Genomic DNA, 17,274 nt, shown 5'->3' with positions numbered 1-17,274 from the left:
ATCTTATCTGCTTTCTTACCTCATCTTAAGCAAAAGGAGGCTTTGCTACCCAGTTTATGATACTGTTATCATAATGGCTCATTATATTTTAATGATACGAAGTGTTGGAGATACTATTTACAGTACAGTAGAGCTATCAAATATTGGTTTTTGGGGTTTTTGTTGTTGTTGATCTTATGTTGGATTTTTTTTCCTGCTGTGGACTACCTGACACACAAAATGATTTTCTAAAAAGAAGTTTGTAGACAATTTTTTTCCTTCATAAAAGAGATATGGCCTGGAACTTTGAATGTACCTTTTAAAATTACATGCTACTTCAGATCAGTGAAGATAAATTATTATTGTTTTTCTCATATACTGTGAAGTTGCTTATGTCTTTCACAGCAAGTTATGGAAATTATTACTGATTGAATCCAGGTGTAAAACTGCAAATACTTTCATTTTGAATCTATGCATTTATGTATGTATATACATTAATATCTATATATTGCAAGATTCTTCCATATAAAAATGTTTTCTTTTAATTTTTTGTTAACTGCTGCAGTGCAGTACTGAATCATATGAAATATATAGTTTATGTATAATACTGCAACCTTTGAAAAACAAATCCTGCAGCTAGAGTAACTGTTCTTTGACTATTTAAGGTATTTTGAATCCATTAGCATATTTTTAAAGATAATGTTGTGCAATATTTTTAACTTGCTGCCCATGCAGGCAAAGAACAAGTGGCTTTTATGTGTAATATCTAACTGCTATGCTTGCTAACATATAGATGAGGGTAAATTCTGTTTTGTTTAAACTCTGTGTATTCAATTTGGATTTTTGAAAATAGTCTGTGGACAGTCAGTTTCCATCATGGACTGCTGTGTGACTTTCCTGTCATGTTGAGAGGGACAAACATGCATAGCTGTCTTGGGTTGAGCGTGGGATTGCTTATCAGTAAAATGCAGCAGATCAGTGTGAGCATTGATAACAGGCCAAGAGTGGAAAATAGATTGACCTAAATATGCTGATATTGCATAATAAGGTCCTTCAAATATTAACAGGATAAACAAAGTTCAGACTTTTTTGGGTTTTGCTGTGTAGGTGTTAGTAATGTGTATTAATATTATAAATTATCAAAATTAATCATAGGAATGCTGCATTTCTATATAGAAGTATGTGCCAGTCCTCACTAAAATATACATTGCCTCCTTTTTCCTTTTCTTTTTAAGAGAAATACCAGTCGTCAGACAAAGCCATTGAAGGTGCAGGTTATGCATTCATCTATTGTTGCCCATCAGAGCTTTGGTCTGAAGCTCCTAACTTGGCTTGGCAGTGTTATTGGATATTCAGGTGGGCAAAATTGTCCTTTTTGAGATAAGTTAGAGAATATTTGCAAGAGGAGCTGATTTTCTGAAGCAATTTTGTCTACTTATTCCAGATATGTAATGTATAAGGCAAAGCTATTAATAACTTGTCAGACTTCATTCTATTTTCTCTTACTGGAGTGCTGTTCTGAATCCTAACTTCCATGTGAAAGTGCTACCAGTCTTACATAGACTTTTCTGTTTAGCTGCTGTTGAACAGAAGCTGAGACTTGCTGTCAAATGCAGTATGCCAAAAAGCTATTTTTTCAGTCCCTACTTCTTTTTAAATGAATGCAGTAAGCTGAAAATAACCTGTCTGATTAGATAAAACAAAATTATTCAGAAGTAATTTGATGAATGATGATGAAAGTGATTGCTTCAGATTTTTTGCTAAGTAGAACAGAGAAAATGCAAGGAATTGTGGAGGGTTTTGGTAAGTATAAAAGCTGACAAAGTCTTAATCAGACTTTTTGAAAGAGGTTTCTTCAAAGGAATCAAGATGTACAGTATCAGATTTTACAGGAATGATCAGCTTTTGTTTTGACTTGGTTCCCTCTTTGTCCTGGTAAATCATAAGATTGTGAAAATGTAGGGTGTGAGGGGAAAATAAAAGGCACAGTGACAAACTGCTGATACGGAGAAATGTAGATACAGACCCCCTTGCAATTTGTATTTTTTCATTAGCAATGTTAGCAAGAAGTATTAGCAAAGCACACTCAGCTGTCATATTGAACATATGTTCTTCATAAGTACAAATTTTTTTTAGAGACTGTTTTATTAGACTGATAGTTGGAAAACTAGCCAAGATTTCATGCACAGGGTCTTTATAACATGTTCTTGTTTTTGAAATGTAAGTAGTTTATCTTAAGTTTTAAAGAGAAGTAAATCAAACTTTGGAACAAAACTTATGGTAACAGTTTGTTCAACTGTTTGTCAGTGTTGTTAGTAAACAGCAGGTATTAATAGAAAGGAGTGATGAAGATAGTTTCTTTCTGTGATTAAGTTTCCCTTTCGGTGAAAAATGTTGGCAGGCACTGGCTTTCTCATTTAAGCCCAGTCTTGTGCTATGTCATTTGTGCTAGATGCCACGGTCATTAATTTTCAGCACTAAATGACAGTTGCAAAAAAGTAACTTGCATATGTCAATTGTGTCTTGTGTTACAGAAGAAAGTATTGAATTTTGAGTTGTATATGTAGTGTTTCTGAAGTTCTGAAGAGTTCAGCTTATTAAATGCTGAGTGAAAGGCAAAAGCCATGTTAGATTGTAAACAGTACACATAACATTTTGTCTGTGGCCACTGTGCTCATTTATTTGAACTGCCTTCCATGTCTTGGGATGCAATGCTGTACTCTGAGTCTGCTTTTGTGAAATGCACTTCTGAAAGAGTTGGTTTCCCTTAGCTTTTTAACAAACACACCCAAACAACTAAATTCTGCTCAGTCTTTTAAACAGTCTATTTCCCTTCATTTGTAACCTGGGGTAATAGAGTTGCACTGCTTGGGTGATTACACTGAAATGTCCCTGAACAAAGGCTGAGTGGAGGGGTCTTTTGTGTCAGAGTTAGGTTGGATGATTGCTGTCAAAGGAATGACAAATTAAAAAAAAAAAAAAAGGAAAAAATCTTGCTATGGAATTAGTCAGAAGTTTGACCATCATTCCTAGCAAATATCCCTCCCTCCAGAATAGGTGTCTGTTTGGCAATTGCTGAACAATGCAGTAGTTTCCATTAATTTGTTGTCTTTCATAACAGTAGTTGGAACTGAACTCTGCAAGGCAAAAAGGAATAACCCCAGACTGCTGTGGGTGTTCTCAGAGTGTGTTACTGCACCATGCAGCACATGGTGCAGTGTACACTGCACTAAGTCACATCCCTCTCTGCCCAAGGAGCTGAGATGCCAAGCAGGGTAAGGGCTCTGTAAGGCCCATGGTTCCAAGGGAATGTGCATTACCTGCAGTGCAAAGCCAGGTTGAGCAGTCTTAACAGGAGCATGTCTGGGCTGTGCTCTGTTTCAGATGCAGGCTTGTCTGCAAGCATATAACTTACATGTTCATATAGTTACAGTTATTTCTTCTTTCCATTAGAAAAAAAATACACAGAGAAGCCTTAAAATGATACATGAGTATATGAGTCATTTCATATATAGATTATATTTTCCTTTTCATAGGAGTCTAATCAGGAAAACCAAATCCTAGAAAATTAGTCTGCTATATAACTGTTTCTTATTTTAGTAAGCCATTTTTAAAGAAGCACATTTTTATTTGATATCTTTCAACCAAATCATTGCATTTGGTGATTTTCACTATGTTCCATAAGGCTAGTGTGAAACTTGCAAGGTGTGAAATATTTGTGTTTGTATTTGCAGAATATGAGTGCTGTTATTCAGTTGTCATGGAAAAGGGGGCAGTGTGAGGGCTTCTGTGTTCAGGACATCAAAATAGCACATGTTTGAGTTTGAGCTGTAACTAACTTGTGCCATTTCTCTTCATTAAGATGGCCTTCGCCGAATATTGTGCCAGGTTGGTTTGCAAGAAGGGCCAGATGGTGAAAATTCTTCCCTTGTAGATAAGCTGATGCTGTATGATTCTAAACTGTGGAAAGGTGAGTTTTCTCAAAGTTCTGGAAAATGCTAGAGAATGCTATGCCCAAGTTTACCTTTTACTGCATCTGCTAATGTTTGATCATTTTTACTGTGGCATTATTATGGATAATTTTGCCTAATTTGTTACAGTCTCTCCCTTCATGATACACTCCCACGTGTATTAAAGACAAGAATATGCAGAGACCATTTAGAGGTGGAGTTGGTTTTAGGTCTAATTTTTCAAAGTGGTGTCAGATTAAAACTGATTTGAATATGCAAATGATAGTGATAGTTAATGCAAATTGAGTAAACTATAGAGAAATTGTCTGCTTTATAGGATCTCAGCATCCATTTCATATCTACCAAAATGCCTATTTTTAAGGGATAGAGTCTTTCTGCTTTGACTTGTGTTTGTGAGTATTCTTAAGTGTTCTGAGAACATTCAATGAAATTGAATGTTTTAGAGCTCTTGAAACTTTGAAAGGCTGTTTGATATAATGGAATTAGCTGGAAAAGTTGTCATTCTGTGGAAAGAGAGGTAGATAATTTCTATTCCCTCATTGTTTCTGTGTCTAATTTCCTGAAAGGGCATGTAAGTCCAGGTGTAAGAAAAAGAAGCACAAAGAATAGGTATGGAATGATTTAATCTGTCTGCCTAGGGAACTTCTTGGAGTACCAGTAAAATAAGTAAGAAGTAAGATGGAAAGTGGATGTAGTATGGAAAAAATTATTATTTTAGGTTTTGTTTATCTAATACCTTTATCTTGAGAATTAAGTCCTGGCACTGCAAATTTTGTAATCTGAAAGATACTGCTTTTGAGGAGCATTACACCATCTTTAATATGGGTTTTGTTAGGATAATGTCTTTCATGTAAGCAAGAAGTAACTTTTGCCTTTGTATTTTGACATCAATATTTCTCTACTTTTTCTTATATTCCATAGTTCTGTGCATTAAGGAGATAGTGTCATGGCTTTTGACTTAAAAGTGACCTTCAGAATTAATTATGTATGTTTGCATTTGTTTCCAAGCTACATAGAGATGAATATAATTTGTATTGATAATACTTTTTGGGAGCTGGTCCATACAGACTAGAAATTCAGAGATAGCTTAGCTGATTATTTTATGGGGATGTTCACAACTAGGAAAATTTGTTGCAGTTCCCAAGATTTCTCATAATAGTGTTCTCTTCCCATCTGAATCCCCTGTTTATAGTGAGGAGAAACAGAATTCTGTTCTTGTTTTGCTGGCTTCCTGTACATTTGATGATATACATTCCCATTCAATGGTATTATCTTATGCAGGAGTAATAAATAATGCCTCTTGAAGAATTTTGACTTATTATTCATCTTCATCCTTTGCTACCACCTGACAGACTTAATCAAAGCAGCTTTTACTCTGAAATGCACATTTGCCTCATTCTGTAGAAGTTTACTTTTCTAAATGTTTCCATAATGCATTGATAGAAAATAGTGACATGCAATATTTCATTCATTTTTCTTGACAGGAGCTAGAAATGTGTATCACCAGTTATTCATGAGCAGTCTTCTTATGGATTTGAAATACAAAAAACTTTTTGCTATCCGCTTTGCAAGAGTAAGTATCTTTCTTACAAAGAGCCATTAAATGCTAAAACTGTCTAGTGAAGAGAGTCTAGTTAGCATACAGTGATTTAAATGAACTATTACCCGTGTTTTTTTCCCTTTTTGTGGAAGTGAAAACTTGAAATGAAATGCTGAAAATCTTATTTTACTCTTCAGTATATTAGTTATAATGGCATCTCATCTCCTGGGAAGGAAATGGCCTTTCAGACACCCCAGAACTAAAGCAGTTCAGACGTTTTTGTCTTCACCATCAGCTATGGAGGCTATCACTTCTTAAGAGCTAATCGCTGTTCATTGTTGAGGTGTAAGCTGTTACAGTACTGCTCAGAAATAGTGCTGAAATTCAGTTATGCTGATTAGTATTTCTGCAGTAACTGGTATTTGAAATGCTTTAAATCACCACTGCAAAATTCTGCTCACTTTGCTGCAGACTCTTGAGTAGAAAATAAAATACTAGCCTTTATTGTGAAAATGAGAGTGAGTAGATCTCACATGTGAGCTGATTAAGTTGTCATATTCTTTGTACAAAATACCCATAATACTAATCCCTTAGAGCTACTCTTCCCTTTTTCGTGGCATTAAAGTTTGCCAGAGCAGACATTTAAGTTAAAAAATCAGGTCAGTGTGGATTAGAGGTGAATTTCCCCTTGTTGTTTAGAATTACCGGCAGTTGCAGAGAGATTATATGGAGGATGATCACGAACGGGCAGTATCGGTGGCTGCTCTGTCTGTCCAACTCTTCACTGTACCTACTCTGGTGAGTAGTGCCTGTCTTTCTTTTAAAAACTGATAGTTGGCACTCCTTGCCTTTTTTTGCCTCCTTCTTAATAGAACTATGAGCGATTGCAGAGTGATTTTATGAAAGATGACCACGACAGAGAGTTCTCAATTGCTGACCTCTCGATACAGATTTTCACAGTGCCTTCTCTTGTAAGTACTAAAAGACCAAAAAAGGAAATCTTTATTTGTTAAAAGCCTCTAAAGGTTCATAAATCAAGGCTGCAGATTTCTTTTACATTATTGTGGAAATGCAGAACAGTCAGACTGTTTGCATACATTGCTATGGGTTTAGAAGTTAAAGCGTTCAACGCTGGGAAGTTTCAGTCTGGCTTCCCAGAGTGGGCTCGGTGTTTCTGGTTTTTCTTTTTACATCTTTCTTTTAATTTTTTTTAGAGAGTTGCTTTCATATTTATTTAGAGATACATTTAAATTCCTCATCATACTGAGCCACATTTACTGTTTGTAGAAATTCATATTATGGTTTACATATCATGGTTTCAGAGCACCGTTCTGATGCAGCTTTATAAGTGATCCATTTTATGTTCATTTTCCAATCAACACGAGTGCAAGCAAGAATTGTCTCATGATACTCCCTACTTCGTTTGGTACTTTGAGTCTCAAGACTGCTTTCTTTTAGATTTCCAGTTAACTTTTGTTTCAGTGCTACAAGCACTGTGCCTTCTCCCAGCTCACTAAATCTCCTGGTCTTTCACCAGCTTGTTTGGGAAACTTTTTTTTTTTTTTTTTTTGTTCCAGTCTCCATTTAAGTCTGTCTTTGCTTGTATTATGAACTAGACAAATTAAAATTTGGAGCTAAGGATTTTATTCCCATGGTTCAGGACAATATTGTATTGCCTCTTTTAATTTTGATGCTTTCAATAAGAATGTTGCCAGTATTCAGACTTACAGTTAGGCTTAACCAACTAATATTATTCAGTTGGTTATGGTATTTTCCCTTTTGGCAGACAGAGTGGTACAATATGTGCATCAATACATACTTTTTGAAAATATAATTTCAAAGATTTCCCAGGGCAGAGTAATTGCAGTGCCCTTTTTATATGTGTTCTATTTTAAAAGCATGCAAAAAAACCAAAGCAGATGCATTTTGACTGTTGTGCAGAATGATAGAATAGATTGACAACATGAAAGTCAATCACATGAAAGTAATTATGACATGAAAGTAATTATGATAAGCGTCTGTCATATGAACTAGGTGTTGTTTTTTAATATATTTATAACCACTCATTCTTAGCTAAATGAATAAGTTAAAGAATTTAAACCACCCTGCCATCCTCCAGTAACATTTTCAAGCTGATCTTAGTAATTTAAGAGTTTGTGCTCTCGAAGAACTGTGGTATTTTTTGGTTTGAGGGTGGAGGGACAGCTCTGTTGGTGATAATTTTTTTGGTGGAAAATGTTAATCATTAGATTCTTTTCCCCTACTGCAGTAGCATTTTAGGAACTATTTTGGATTATCATTATCAGCTGTAGAACCTGGAACATCTAGTCAAGAGCCACAATGTCATTGTGGTAGATGAGAGTGGCCTGTCTTGTTGAGTCTACTAGCCAGATCCAACAACTGCAAAGCTCATCCCATTTAACCTGGAGAACCAACAGAATGGGAGAGTTGTGGAAGTGTTCATGAGTAGGAGCTGCCATAACTTAGTGCCCCCTCCTCTGTTGTGAAATTGGGCTATGTTAGGCTGGGTGACGAAGACCATCTTTGTCAGACTTGGCTGATTTGTTTCATACAGCACATGGATATATGCAGTAGACCTTAAGGGAAATTAGAGGTTATTTCATTAAATTTCTGTGTGAAAATTGAGTGTGCAGTTCCTTACTGGTTCAGAAGAGGCTCTGCTCTTGACAGTTTGTAAACAGAAAGCAGTAGAGCTGTCACTCCCCTAAAGGGCTCAAACTACCTGAGAGGAGACAACACATACTTAAAGGGAGGTGCTGGTTAATGATAAGACACATAATAACATGTCTTGTGCCATAATTGTATAGGTTAGCAGAACTCTTACCATAGACAGACTTCTGTACAGAGAGGATGTGAAAAAAGAAATCTGGCTTATGATAATTTTTTACTAGATTCCTTTTTTTTGTCTTCTGTGATTCTGTGAATACAGTGCTTTTCAGTGTTCTGTTCTAATTATTGATGTAATTATTTTGGATATTAAAAAAAAGTATTTTATAAACTTAATGGTGCAGTATTAAAATCTTGTTAGCTGTGTCTGTTAATTTCAGCCAATTTCAATGTACTTTGGCATAGGCTCGAATGCTAATAACAGAAGAGAATCTCATGACCACTATCATCAAAACTTTCATGGACCACTTAAGGCACCGTGACATCCAAGGCAGGTTTCAGTTTGAACGTTACACTGCTCTGCAGGCTTTCAAATTCAGACGTGTCCAGAGCCTTATTTTGGATCTCAAGTAAGTATACTAACTGTGTGCTGATCTGAGAAACTGAGGAGTTAAAAAAAAAAATCAAAAATGAACACTTGCATCTTTCTGATCTCCCCAGGTACGTGTTGATAAGTAAGCCCACGGAGTGGTCGGACGACTTGCGACGCAAGTTCCTGGAGGGTTTTGATGCCTTCCTAGAATTACTGAAATGCATGCAGGTATGTAACTCTGTGAGTTATAAAATTTGGCAAAATTTAAGCAGGAAGTTAGCTATTATGATGTCAAAATAGAAGAAATTGGATCTACTCTTCATTTTATAACTTCAATACAGTATCACTTTTGGAGCCATGGCATTTTCTTAAAACATCACATCTTGCCTCACTTTTTAAAGTTTTGTTGTAAAGGACAATGAAAAGGAAGAGCTGTTCAAAATGAGAAGTGTAGTTTGGGGCTTATTTTGCACTTGTAGAGACAGACAAGACAATTAATTTTTTGTGCAAAATCTGATTAATCTAAAGTGTCAGCAGAATTGCTCCTTGTATTGAGGAATAAATTGTTTCTGACACACAAATAGACCTCTTCACTTGTGGTTTGATTCCCTTTCATTCCCCCAAGGTTCTTTTTACCTGTTTGCAGCAACAATGTGTTTATAAGGATAGCTAACCACTGTCTCACACCTCTGCTAATGCTGTAAATGTATTTCAGTGATGCATTGTTGAAATGTCTAATTCTTCTTATAGGGTATGGATCCAATAACTCGTCAAGTAGGACAACACATTGAAATGGAACCAGAGTGGGAAGCAGCATTTACACTGCAGATGAAATTAACACTTGTTATTTCAATGATGCAGGACTGGTGTGCATTAGATGTAAGTTCCTTCTGAATTGTTTTTCTGTGTGAAGAGGGATAAAACCTAAATATTAATACATACAAAAGTTGACCTAAACACAGCTTCACCTTAAGCCAAAGACAGCTTCTATGAGCAAATGCAAATCTTCTCTGTATTTAAACACAAGTGTGGTTTGTACTGACCAATTCATAAGAACATGGTTAAGCCTTTTACACATACTGCAGAGAATTTTGTCACACTTCTGAAGATTGTCATTATCACAACAGTATCAATTTTCAGAGAGGAGGGAATGGAGGAGTAGGCCCTGGATCTACAAAATGCTGCCTGATTACAAATCATGTTTCTGATCTGCAGTGTTTGAAATTTCAGGATTTCAGAACTTGACCATGGTAAAAAATGGCTGTGGATTAAGTGATGTTGGAATACCTGAACATTCAGGCTGGATTTAATCTGTTACTGGTAGTTAATGTGGAGGTTTTACTAGCCTAGCTCAGAAAGTTGCCATAATGTCAGTTACAAAAAAATCTCCAAACCCAAACAATATCCTAGTGGGTATTTTTCTAATCAGACATACCAGTGCAAGTTTTGCAGTTTGTGCCCTGCTTAATTTGGCTCTTTTGTTGGATTCCTTATCTTAATTTTGCAGGTCTGTTGTTAAAGGTAAAAATTGCAAACCCTTCAGGGTCTTTTTTATGTTGTCTGTATTATTTTTCAGAGCTGTGGTTGTTTCATAATCTCTGTAAACTGCAATCTTTCTTTTAGGAAAAAGTACTGATTGAAGCTTACAAGAAATGCCTGACAGTGTTGATGCAGTGTCATAGTGGGTTTACTGATGGAGAGCAGCCTATTGTCCTCAGCATGTGTGGACATTCAGTTGAGACCATCAGATACTGTGTTTCTCAGGAAAAAGTTAGCATTCATCTCCCAGTTTCTCGTTTACTTGCAGGTATGAACAGTTGGAAAATATTCCAGGAAATGAAAAATGGTTCTATAAATGTGATTTGTGTTTATGTGTACATGAAGACACAAGCATAAGGCCTGAATAGGATCGATTTTGGCCATTTTTAGCTGTTTGGTAGCTTCTAGACCAGATATTCTCAAGCACCAGAGAAGTTATCATTCAGGCTGGGTGAAATTGTTTCATGCCTTTGGATTTGTATTATAGGCAGCTACTGCTGCTTTTGCCACTGAAGTGATGCAAAAGAACTGTGACAAAATATGGACTGTGGTTGACTGTTTTGGAATATGTTTAGCTGTCAGATTGAATAGACTAATCAACATTCTGTTAGAGAACAAATTTATCAAACAGATGTGTCACTAGAAAATTGAGCTATGCCTTTCTCTTTATATTGTGCCTATCTTGTTCAGCAGTTGTGTTGAAAAAAGCTTTGTGAATTTTAGTTTACAGAATCAGAAAGAACGTGATAAAAATAAATTCACAAATAATGAAGTGAAAAAGATAATTCTTAGGTAAAGTGCCATGCACCTCAGTGTCAAATAGCTTTGAATATTTGTATCTTTGAGCAAAGTCCTTATAGCTTCAAAAGAAAGCAAACCAGAAAATCTTAATGTGTATTGTAGGGGCCTTAATCTAGTTCCTGAGGTATTTTATAAACCCCCCCAAAGACTGATAAAAAAGATGAGGCATCTGCTGTGGATTGTTTTGTCCTGACAGACCAAGGACTCTTTGCATTCACTGTGGGGACATGACAGAGTTAAAAAAAAAAAAAAAAAAAGGCAAAAAATCTCAGTTGTACTGAAAGGTTTATACAGATACAGTGGGAAAACTTCAGTTCTCTTAAAATGTATTCTTTGTAATGTGTTTCTGCAGGAAATAGCTGTGTAGCTCCAAGTTGATAAATTTGCAGACCTGTATCTGTGTCCAGAAAATGGTCTGAGATTAAATTACATGACTGTTTTTTGTCCTGTTTTAATAGCATAAAATATTGCATGTAATATTCTGTATGTTTTTTTCATGTCTTTATGTAGGCTTGCATGTTTTGCTGAGTAAAACTGAAGTGGCATATAAGTTTCCAGAGCTGCTACCCCTGGTATGTAATTAAATGTTGTATTTCATTAAATATAATTAATGCTGAACAAGAAATTGGTTATGTAAATGTAGGATACTATTAAATGAAACAAAGGGCCTTTGTACTGTGAATTCTACTCAGAGAGAATATCTTTAGTCCATAAAACTACCTCTTAAAAGATTAATATCTAGATATTCACGGCTGGAGCACAGGCAGTCAGTATTGCTCTGTAAAGTAACTAAGACTCAGGTTGCATAACCCCTTTTTTGTAGTAGAAACTGCTTTTAGGAGTCCCAGGCAGGATCTAATTCCTTCGCCTTGGACTGGGTTCTAATTTTCTTCCCCAGCTGTTTCTTGCTTTCTTCTTATTATTATTTATATGCTATTTTTAAGGGGTAGTCAAAAAAGGTAAAATAAAAGAGGATAAAACCTAACTGAAAGAAGAAGTCTCAGTGTCTTTGGAAGGAAGGAGTACTTAACTTTGAATGAAAGAAATGAGATTACAATGTTGTTAAATTGCTGTGTTGATGTTTTGAATTATGAAAGCTTCTGTCTTTAGGAATAAACTAAAGCCCTCATGCAGTAGCTGTGTGGAGCAGACAGAATGTAAGGGTGATTAACAACAATTTGAAATATTGTGAATAGGCTCATCTAACTTTTGTGTTGCTTGTCTTTTGTAGTGACCAAATATTTTAATGATCACAAATATAATTTTCCTTCATTTCAATCCCATTTTCTTTTATTTTCTCTGTATACTTAAAAATATTTCATTTTCTTGATGCAGAGTGAACTTAGCCCACCCATGTTAATAGAACATCCTCTACGATGCCTAGTCCTATGTGCCCAAGTGCATGCAGGGATGTGGAGAAGAAATGGCTTCTCTCTTGTTAATCAGGTAAGTGACTGCAGTTTCATAGAATCACAGAATCAATTAGGTTGAACAAGACCTCTGAGATGGAGTCCAACCCTTGGCCAAACACCACCTTGTTAGCTAGACCACAGCCTGAAGGGTCATGTCCAGTCACTTCTTGAACACCTCCAGGGGTGGTGACTCCACCACCTCCCTGGGCAATCCATTACAATTTTTAACAACCATGAAGAAATTCTTCCCAATGTCCAACCTGAGTCTCCCCTGGCACAACCTGAAGTTGTGTTCTCTTGTCCTGTTACTGGTTGCCTGGCTCAATGTATTTCTTAAAGTTAAGAGCCTCAACTGGAGACAGCACTTGAGGTGGGACCTCACCAGTGCTGAGTACAGAGGGAGCTCTTGGTCTTTCAGACCTCAAAACCTTTTTTTTCTGTATTGATTTGAAATTTTACTTAAGTCACTCTTATGGAAGGTAGTGTGAGTAGGTGTTTTTATCAGTACTGGCATCATTTGAGTATTTTTGCTTTTAAACTGATCCTTGATTTTTTTTTTAGTCAGAAGTTCCTTTTTTACATCAGGACTGCTACAGTAACCACTGAACTTAGTGCTTGGTGTCTAGAGTTTTAGTTAATGCAGTTAATGACTCCTAGCTTTTTTACTGTATATTGTCCTGGAAGTGCAGAATTAGATCTGTGCATCTGTGGTATTGCATTCATCACCTCCACATAAAAGTGTCTCAGATATAAAAATATGTAGCATTATGGTATTATGGCTGTTTAGATTTGTAAAGTAATTGAAATCTGAAGACCCCGCAGAAGCAATTAGAAGCAGTGTAGAACTAAGTGTTTCTTGGCTTTTAATATTTCTGGAGACTTTCATTTCTAAACTTCAGTTCTCAGTGTTTATATAAATTAGGTGTTTCAAGCATAACAGCTATAAAATGCATACTGTGGTGTCAGTACCACCCACCAGGGTGAGTGTCTCAAGTGATTTTCTCAGCAAGACTTAGATTACAACAGGAATAAGGTTTAATTTTGTGTGGTGTTAACTTGATTTATTTGGAAAAAAATTCCTTCACTGCCATCAGCTTCTCATCTCCTTTAGATAATTGCAATGTATATTTATTAGGAATCTGAATTAAACTGCTCAAATATATTATATTCTTGACTCTTGAAGGATCTTCATAAGGTGGTGTCTTTGTTATTACTACAACAAAAAGAGCTCTAGTTATGTACAATTATAGCAGTGCCCATAGTGCTGTAGACACACATCAAATCTGGAATTTCAGCATAGCTTCTGGCAGTGAAATAAGTCTCTGTTAATCTCCCCTGGTTCCCTTTGGTTTCCCCAAGATCCTGGTCAGGATCTTGAAGTTAAGAGTTTGGTTTAGCTGAGATAACATAACTCCCACAGTCTGCAAGTCCTTTCTCTTTACTTTGCATAAGGGGAGAGCTCACGTTCAACCAGCTCCTTTTGGATATTTCCCAAATAATAGAAGTAGGCATTTATATGTGTGGATTGTTAGGATGGAGAAGAAAGGGAAGGCATGCCTAGCTGTCTCCATGTAATCCTGGTGGAAATGGTATGTGTCTAGAGGAGACTTTAGCATGTTGTTTCCAGGCCTAGGCAGAAAATTGTCAGCCCAATTTTTTTTTTTTTTTTTTGGGGGGGGGGGTTGAGTCAAACTTTCCCACCTTTCAGTGTCATGCAGTGGTTGTGGTGTTGCTACTGCCTAGCTCAGTCCTCTTGAGTTCCTTCCTGGGATGGTTTGGGTTAAATATAATTCTGTCACAATATTAACATTTTGCTGACACTGGCAATTCCTGAAAGATTGTATCTCAAATGATTAAAGAGCAATTCATGGAGTGGATTAAAAACATTTCTCCAACAGCACGGGCTTTGTCTCCTGTGAATTTCAAACAGTTAATTGCTAAACAAATACATTAAAACATAAGCTAAGAGCTCAAAAAGATTTTTGCTTGTAAGTTTAAGCAATTCAGACATTGTATCACTACAACCCAGCCAGCAACTATGATTATCTTGTGCCTTATAAAAAAGCTTTTTGCATGCAGATATATTTGTATAATTTTTTTCAAACAACAGATTCATTTTTTGTTTATGAACCCAGTATAGCAAAGTTTGTATTTTACAGAAGTAAAATAATTTTAGATGAAATTTTTTTTGTTGTTAATGATTGTGATGTGGTATTTTGGGTGGTTTTTTTCAGATTTATTACTATCATAATGTGAAATGCAGGAGGGAGATGTTTGACAAGGACATAGTAATGCTTCAGGTAACCATGCATTTTTTAAAGTATTTTCAGGATGTCTTTGTGTTTATTTTTATCTTTATCAGAACCTTTTTGATGAAAAAAAATGTATTTTTTTGTGGAAGGACTTCAGTTTTCTTATTTTATCTACATAGCTGTGGAATAATTTTAAAAGGAAATAACTATTGATAACTATTGTTGTAATACTCATTTTTTAACTACAATTTGAAAAGTGCAGATTTTTCTGGTTACAGTATATATAACACATCTTCAAGAATATTTTAACTAATGGGTAGTGCTGTACTGGCAGTTGCATGAATCTGCACATTGTCAGGAATGCATTCAGTTTGTGTGTTAATTTCTTTGTTTTTCCCCTTCTGAACAGATTTTGCAAATGCAGCAGTCTGTTTAGCTCTATAACAGATGCAATGCTTCTACACTGAGAGAAATATAATCTAAAACTTGCAGCTTGGGGTGCATAGTTCACTTGGACAGCAAAATATTTTCTCAGGAAGTCCCTCAAATCTTAACTAGAGTTAGCAATACCCAATAGGATAAACAGACCCCAAGTTATTTCTGCTTTCAGACATAATTCCCTGAGGCTTGATTGTCATTGAAATGTAATGATCATTGTGAGCTGCCCATTTGGGTAGATATTCTGTAGCTTTCTTGGAAATTTGCTCTGTTTTAAAGATGGTCCCATTAGCTATAGTAAACTAATAACAAATATTTGTAATTGGTAAACTTAGATACCTTGTTTAATAAACAGAAAAAACTTCAGCCAGTAGTTTTCAGATACAAAAATTTCTGAAAGTCAGTGTTTGTTCTGCATTGAAACTTTAGTATTTTTCTTTCCAAGAAGGTTTTGGAAGCTGTGTTCTACAATCTTCAGCCTTTCTTTAGAGGATTGGAATTTGTTTCTAAAATATTCAGTGGTATATACTAAGTACTGCTAGAAGATAAGCCAGCAGGCACAAAATTTTAGAGATAAAAACAACCAAACAAAAGTCTTTTACTGAAGTTTGTTTAGACTGCTTAAGATAGAGGGAGTAACCCTGAATATTTTGCATGATGCCCTTAAAAGGGCATCAGAAATTCTTGATAAAGCATAGTATTCTGCTTGTCAAATGGGCTTACATTTCTGTTTTTGGTGTCCTAAGAGAGTAAACTTTAATATTAAATCTTCATTCATAGGATTGAGAGAGGAATTAATTTTATGAAGAATGTACTGTGAACATCTTAGATAACTGTACAAACATGCTTTGATAAGACCCAATCTGTGTTCTCTTTATAATCTGTTTTTTTTCTTTAATAGACAGGTGTGTCTATGATGGATCCAAATCACTTCCTGATGATAATGCTGAGTCGCTTTGAACTTTATCAGATATTTAGTTCTCCAGACTATGGCAAAAGATTTAGCACAGAAAATACTAACAAGGTATTTTATGTACTACTGCAATAGAAAATCTTCAGTTTTGATTTTCCAAGTGTATCAGATGCTGTTATACTGACACAGCTGTTTCTTGATAAAAAAGCAAAGCCTATCCTGTTTTAATTTCATTTGGCCAGTTTGAAGTATGCATAAATGTTTTTACCTGTCAAACTGGTAAATGTCAGAAAATATTGCATAATTTTTGCACCTTTGACTGTATTTCAGCATAGCTCAGTTTGGAAGTACTAAAGATGAAAATATGCAATCTTTTGAATCACTGAAAAAGTGTTTTCATCATATGAAATAATTATTGAGGAATGTAATTTTTTTTTCTTGTTTTACTTCAGGATGTTGTTCAACAAAATAACACTCTTATAGAAGAGATGCTATACCTCATTATAATGATTGTTGGTAAGTTCAGAATATATTTAATTAGTTTTTAAAATTTAGGCTTTTTAATGGTCTGGGCTATTTTTTATTGCTATCTCAAGTTCAGTTTTGTTGTGAACTTCCTCTGACTTCTTTCCTAGGAGAAAAGCCTTGAAACTAGCTTAGATCAATGCTATGAATTTTGGAACACTGGCGGGTGAACACAAGATTTCACCTTATTTTCCAGCCTTTAATTTAGAGAAAAAGATAAAAAAAAAGTTTCAAATCCAAAAAGAAAAAGTATATTTCATGTCTACAGGTGAAAGGTTCAGCCCTGGAATAGGACAGGTGAACGCAACAGATGAAATCAAGCGAGAGATCATCCATCAGCTGAGCATCAGGCCAATGGCTCACAGTGAATTGGTAAAGGCACTGCCTGAAGATGTAAGTAACTGGCTGTGGATGAGGGAAACAACTTCCACTTTATAAGGCTGATTGCTGGAAAAAATTGTCTTATGTGAGTTCATGTCACTTAATGTGGAGTGAGAGCATGATTGTACTCAGAGCAAGGTTAGCACGGGTACAGGTTAATAGTTCTCGTGGCAAGGGTAGGAAAGAGGCAAGGAAGGAACAACATATGAAAGAGGCAGGAACCTGAAAGCCTCTTCTGCTCCTTTCTCTTTTAATACTGTTTCTAATCAGGCCATCTGGCCAGCAATCTCTGCAGGCTGCTGG

General features: G+C 35.7%; 1 protein-coding gene across 7 annotated transcripts in view; it reads left to right on the top strand.

Moving 5' to 3' along the window:
• The window catches only part of UBR2 (ubiquitin protein ligase E3 component n-recognin 2), a 53,886-nt gene that overhangs the window by 13,788 nt on the left and 22,824 nt on the right, over nt 1-17,274 (top strand). For 3 of the 7 annotated variants that reach the window (XR_013773301.1, XM_079298180.1, XM_079298181.1), the window contains 14 exons: nt 1,215-1,335; nt 3,842-3,949; nt 5,435-5,523; nt 6,363-6,461; nt 8,584-8,747; nt 8,839-8,938; nt 9,461-9,589; nt 10,334-10,517; nt 11,561-11,622; nt 12,386-12,496; nt 14,697-14,762; nt 16,054-16,176; nt 16,518-16,581; nt 16,859-16,983. Coding sequence is in view for 6 of the 7 variants with exons in the window: in XM_079298180.1 (XP_079154306.1) it covers nt 1,215-1,335; nt 3,842-3,949; nt 5,435-5,523; nt 6,363-6,461; nt 8,584-8,747; nt 8,839-8,938; nt 9,461-9,589; nt 10,334-10,517; nt 11,561-11,622; nt 12,386-12,496; nt 14,697-14,762; nt 16,054-16,176; nt 16,518-16,581; nt 16,859-16,983 (1,545 nt within the window). In the remaining variant the exon portion in view is untranslated. Of the gene's footprint in view, nt 1-1,214; nt 1,336-3,841; nt 3,950-5,434; nt 5,524-6,189; nt 6,289-6,362; nt 6,462-8,583; nt 8,748-8,838; nt 8,939-9,460; nt 9,590-10,333; nt 10,518-11,560; nt 11,623-12,385; nt 12,497-14,696; nt 14,763-16,053; nt 16,177-16,517; nt 16,582-16,858; nt 16,984-17,274 lie in introns of those variants that run through there. The other 4 variants (XM_079298177.1, XM_079298178.1, XM_079298179.1 and 1 more) reach the window with 4 other exon arrangements.

Source organism: Erithacus rubecula (assembly GCF_903797595.1).
Source record: "Erithacus rubecula genome assembly, chromosome: 2".
Classification (NCBI taxonomy): domain Eukaryota; kingdom Metazoa; phylum Chordata; class Aves; order Passeriformes; family Muscicapidae; genus Erithacus; species Erithacus rubecula.
The sequence above is the reverse complement of the archived record's forward strand: the minus strand, read 5'-3'. Positions and strand labels throughout refer to the sequence as shown.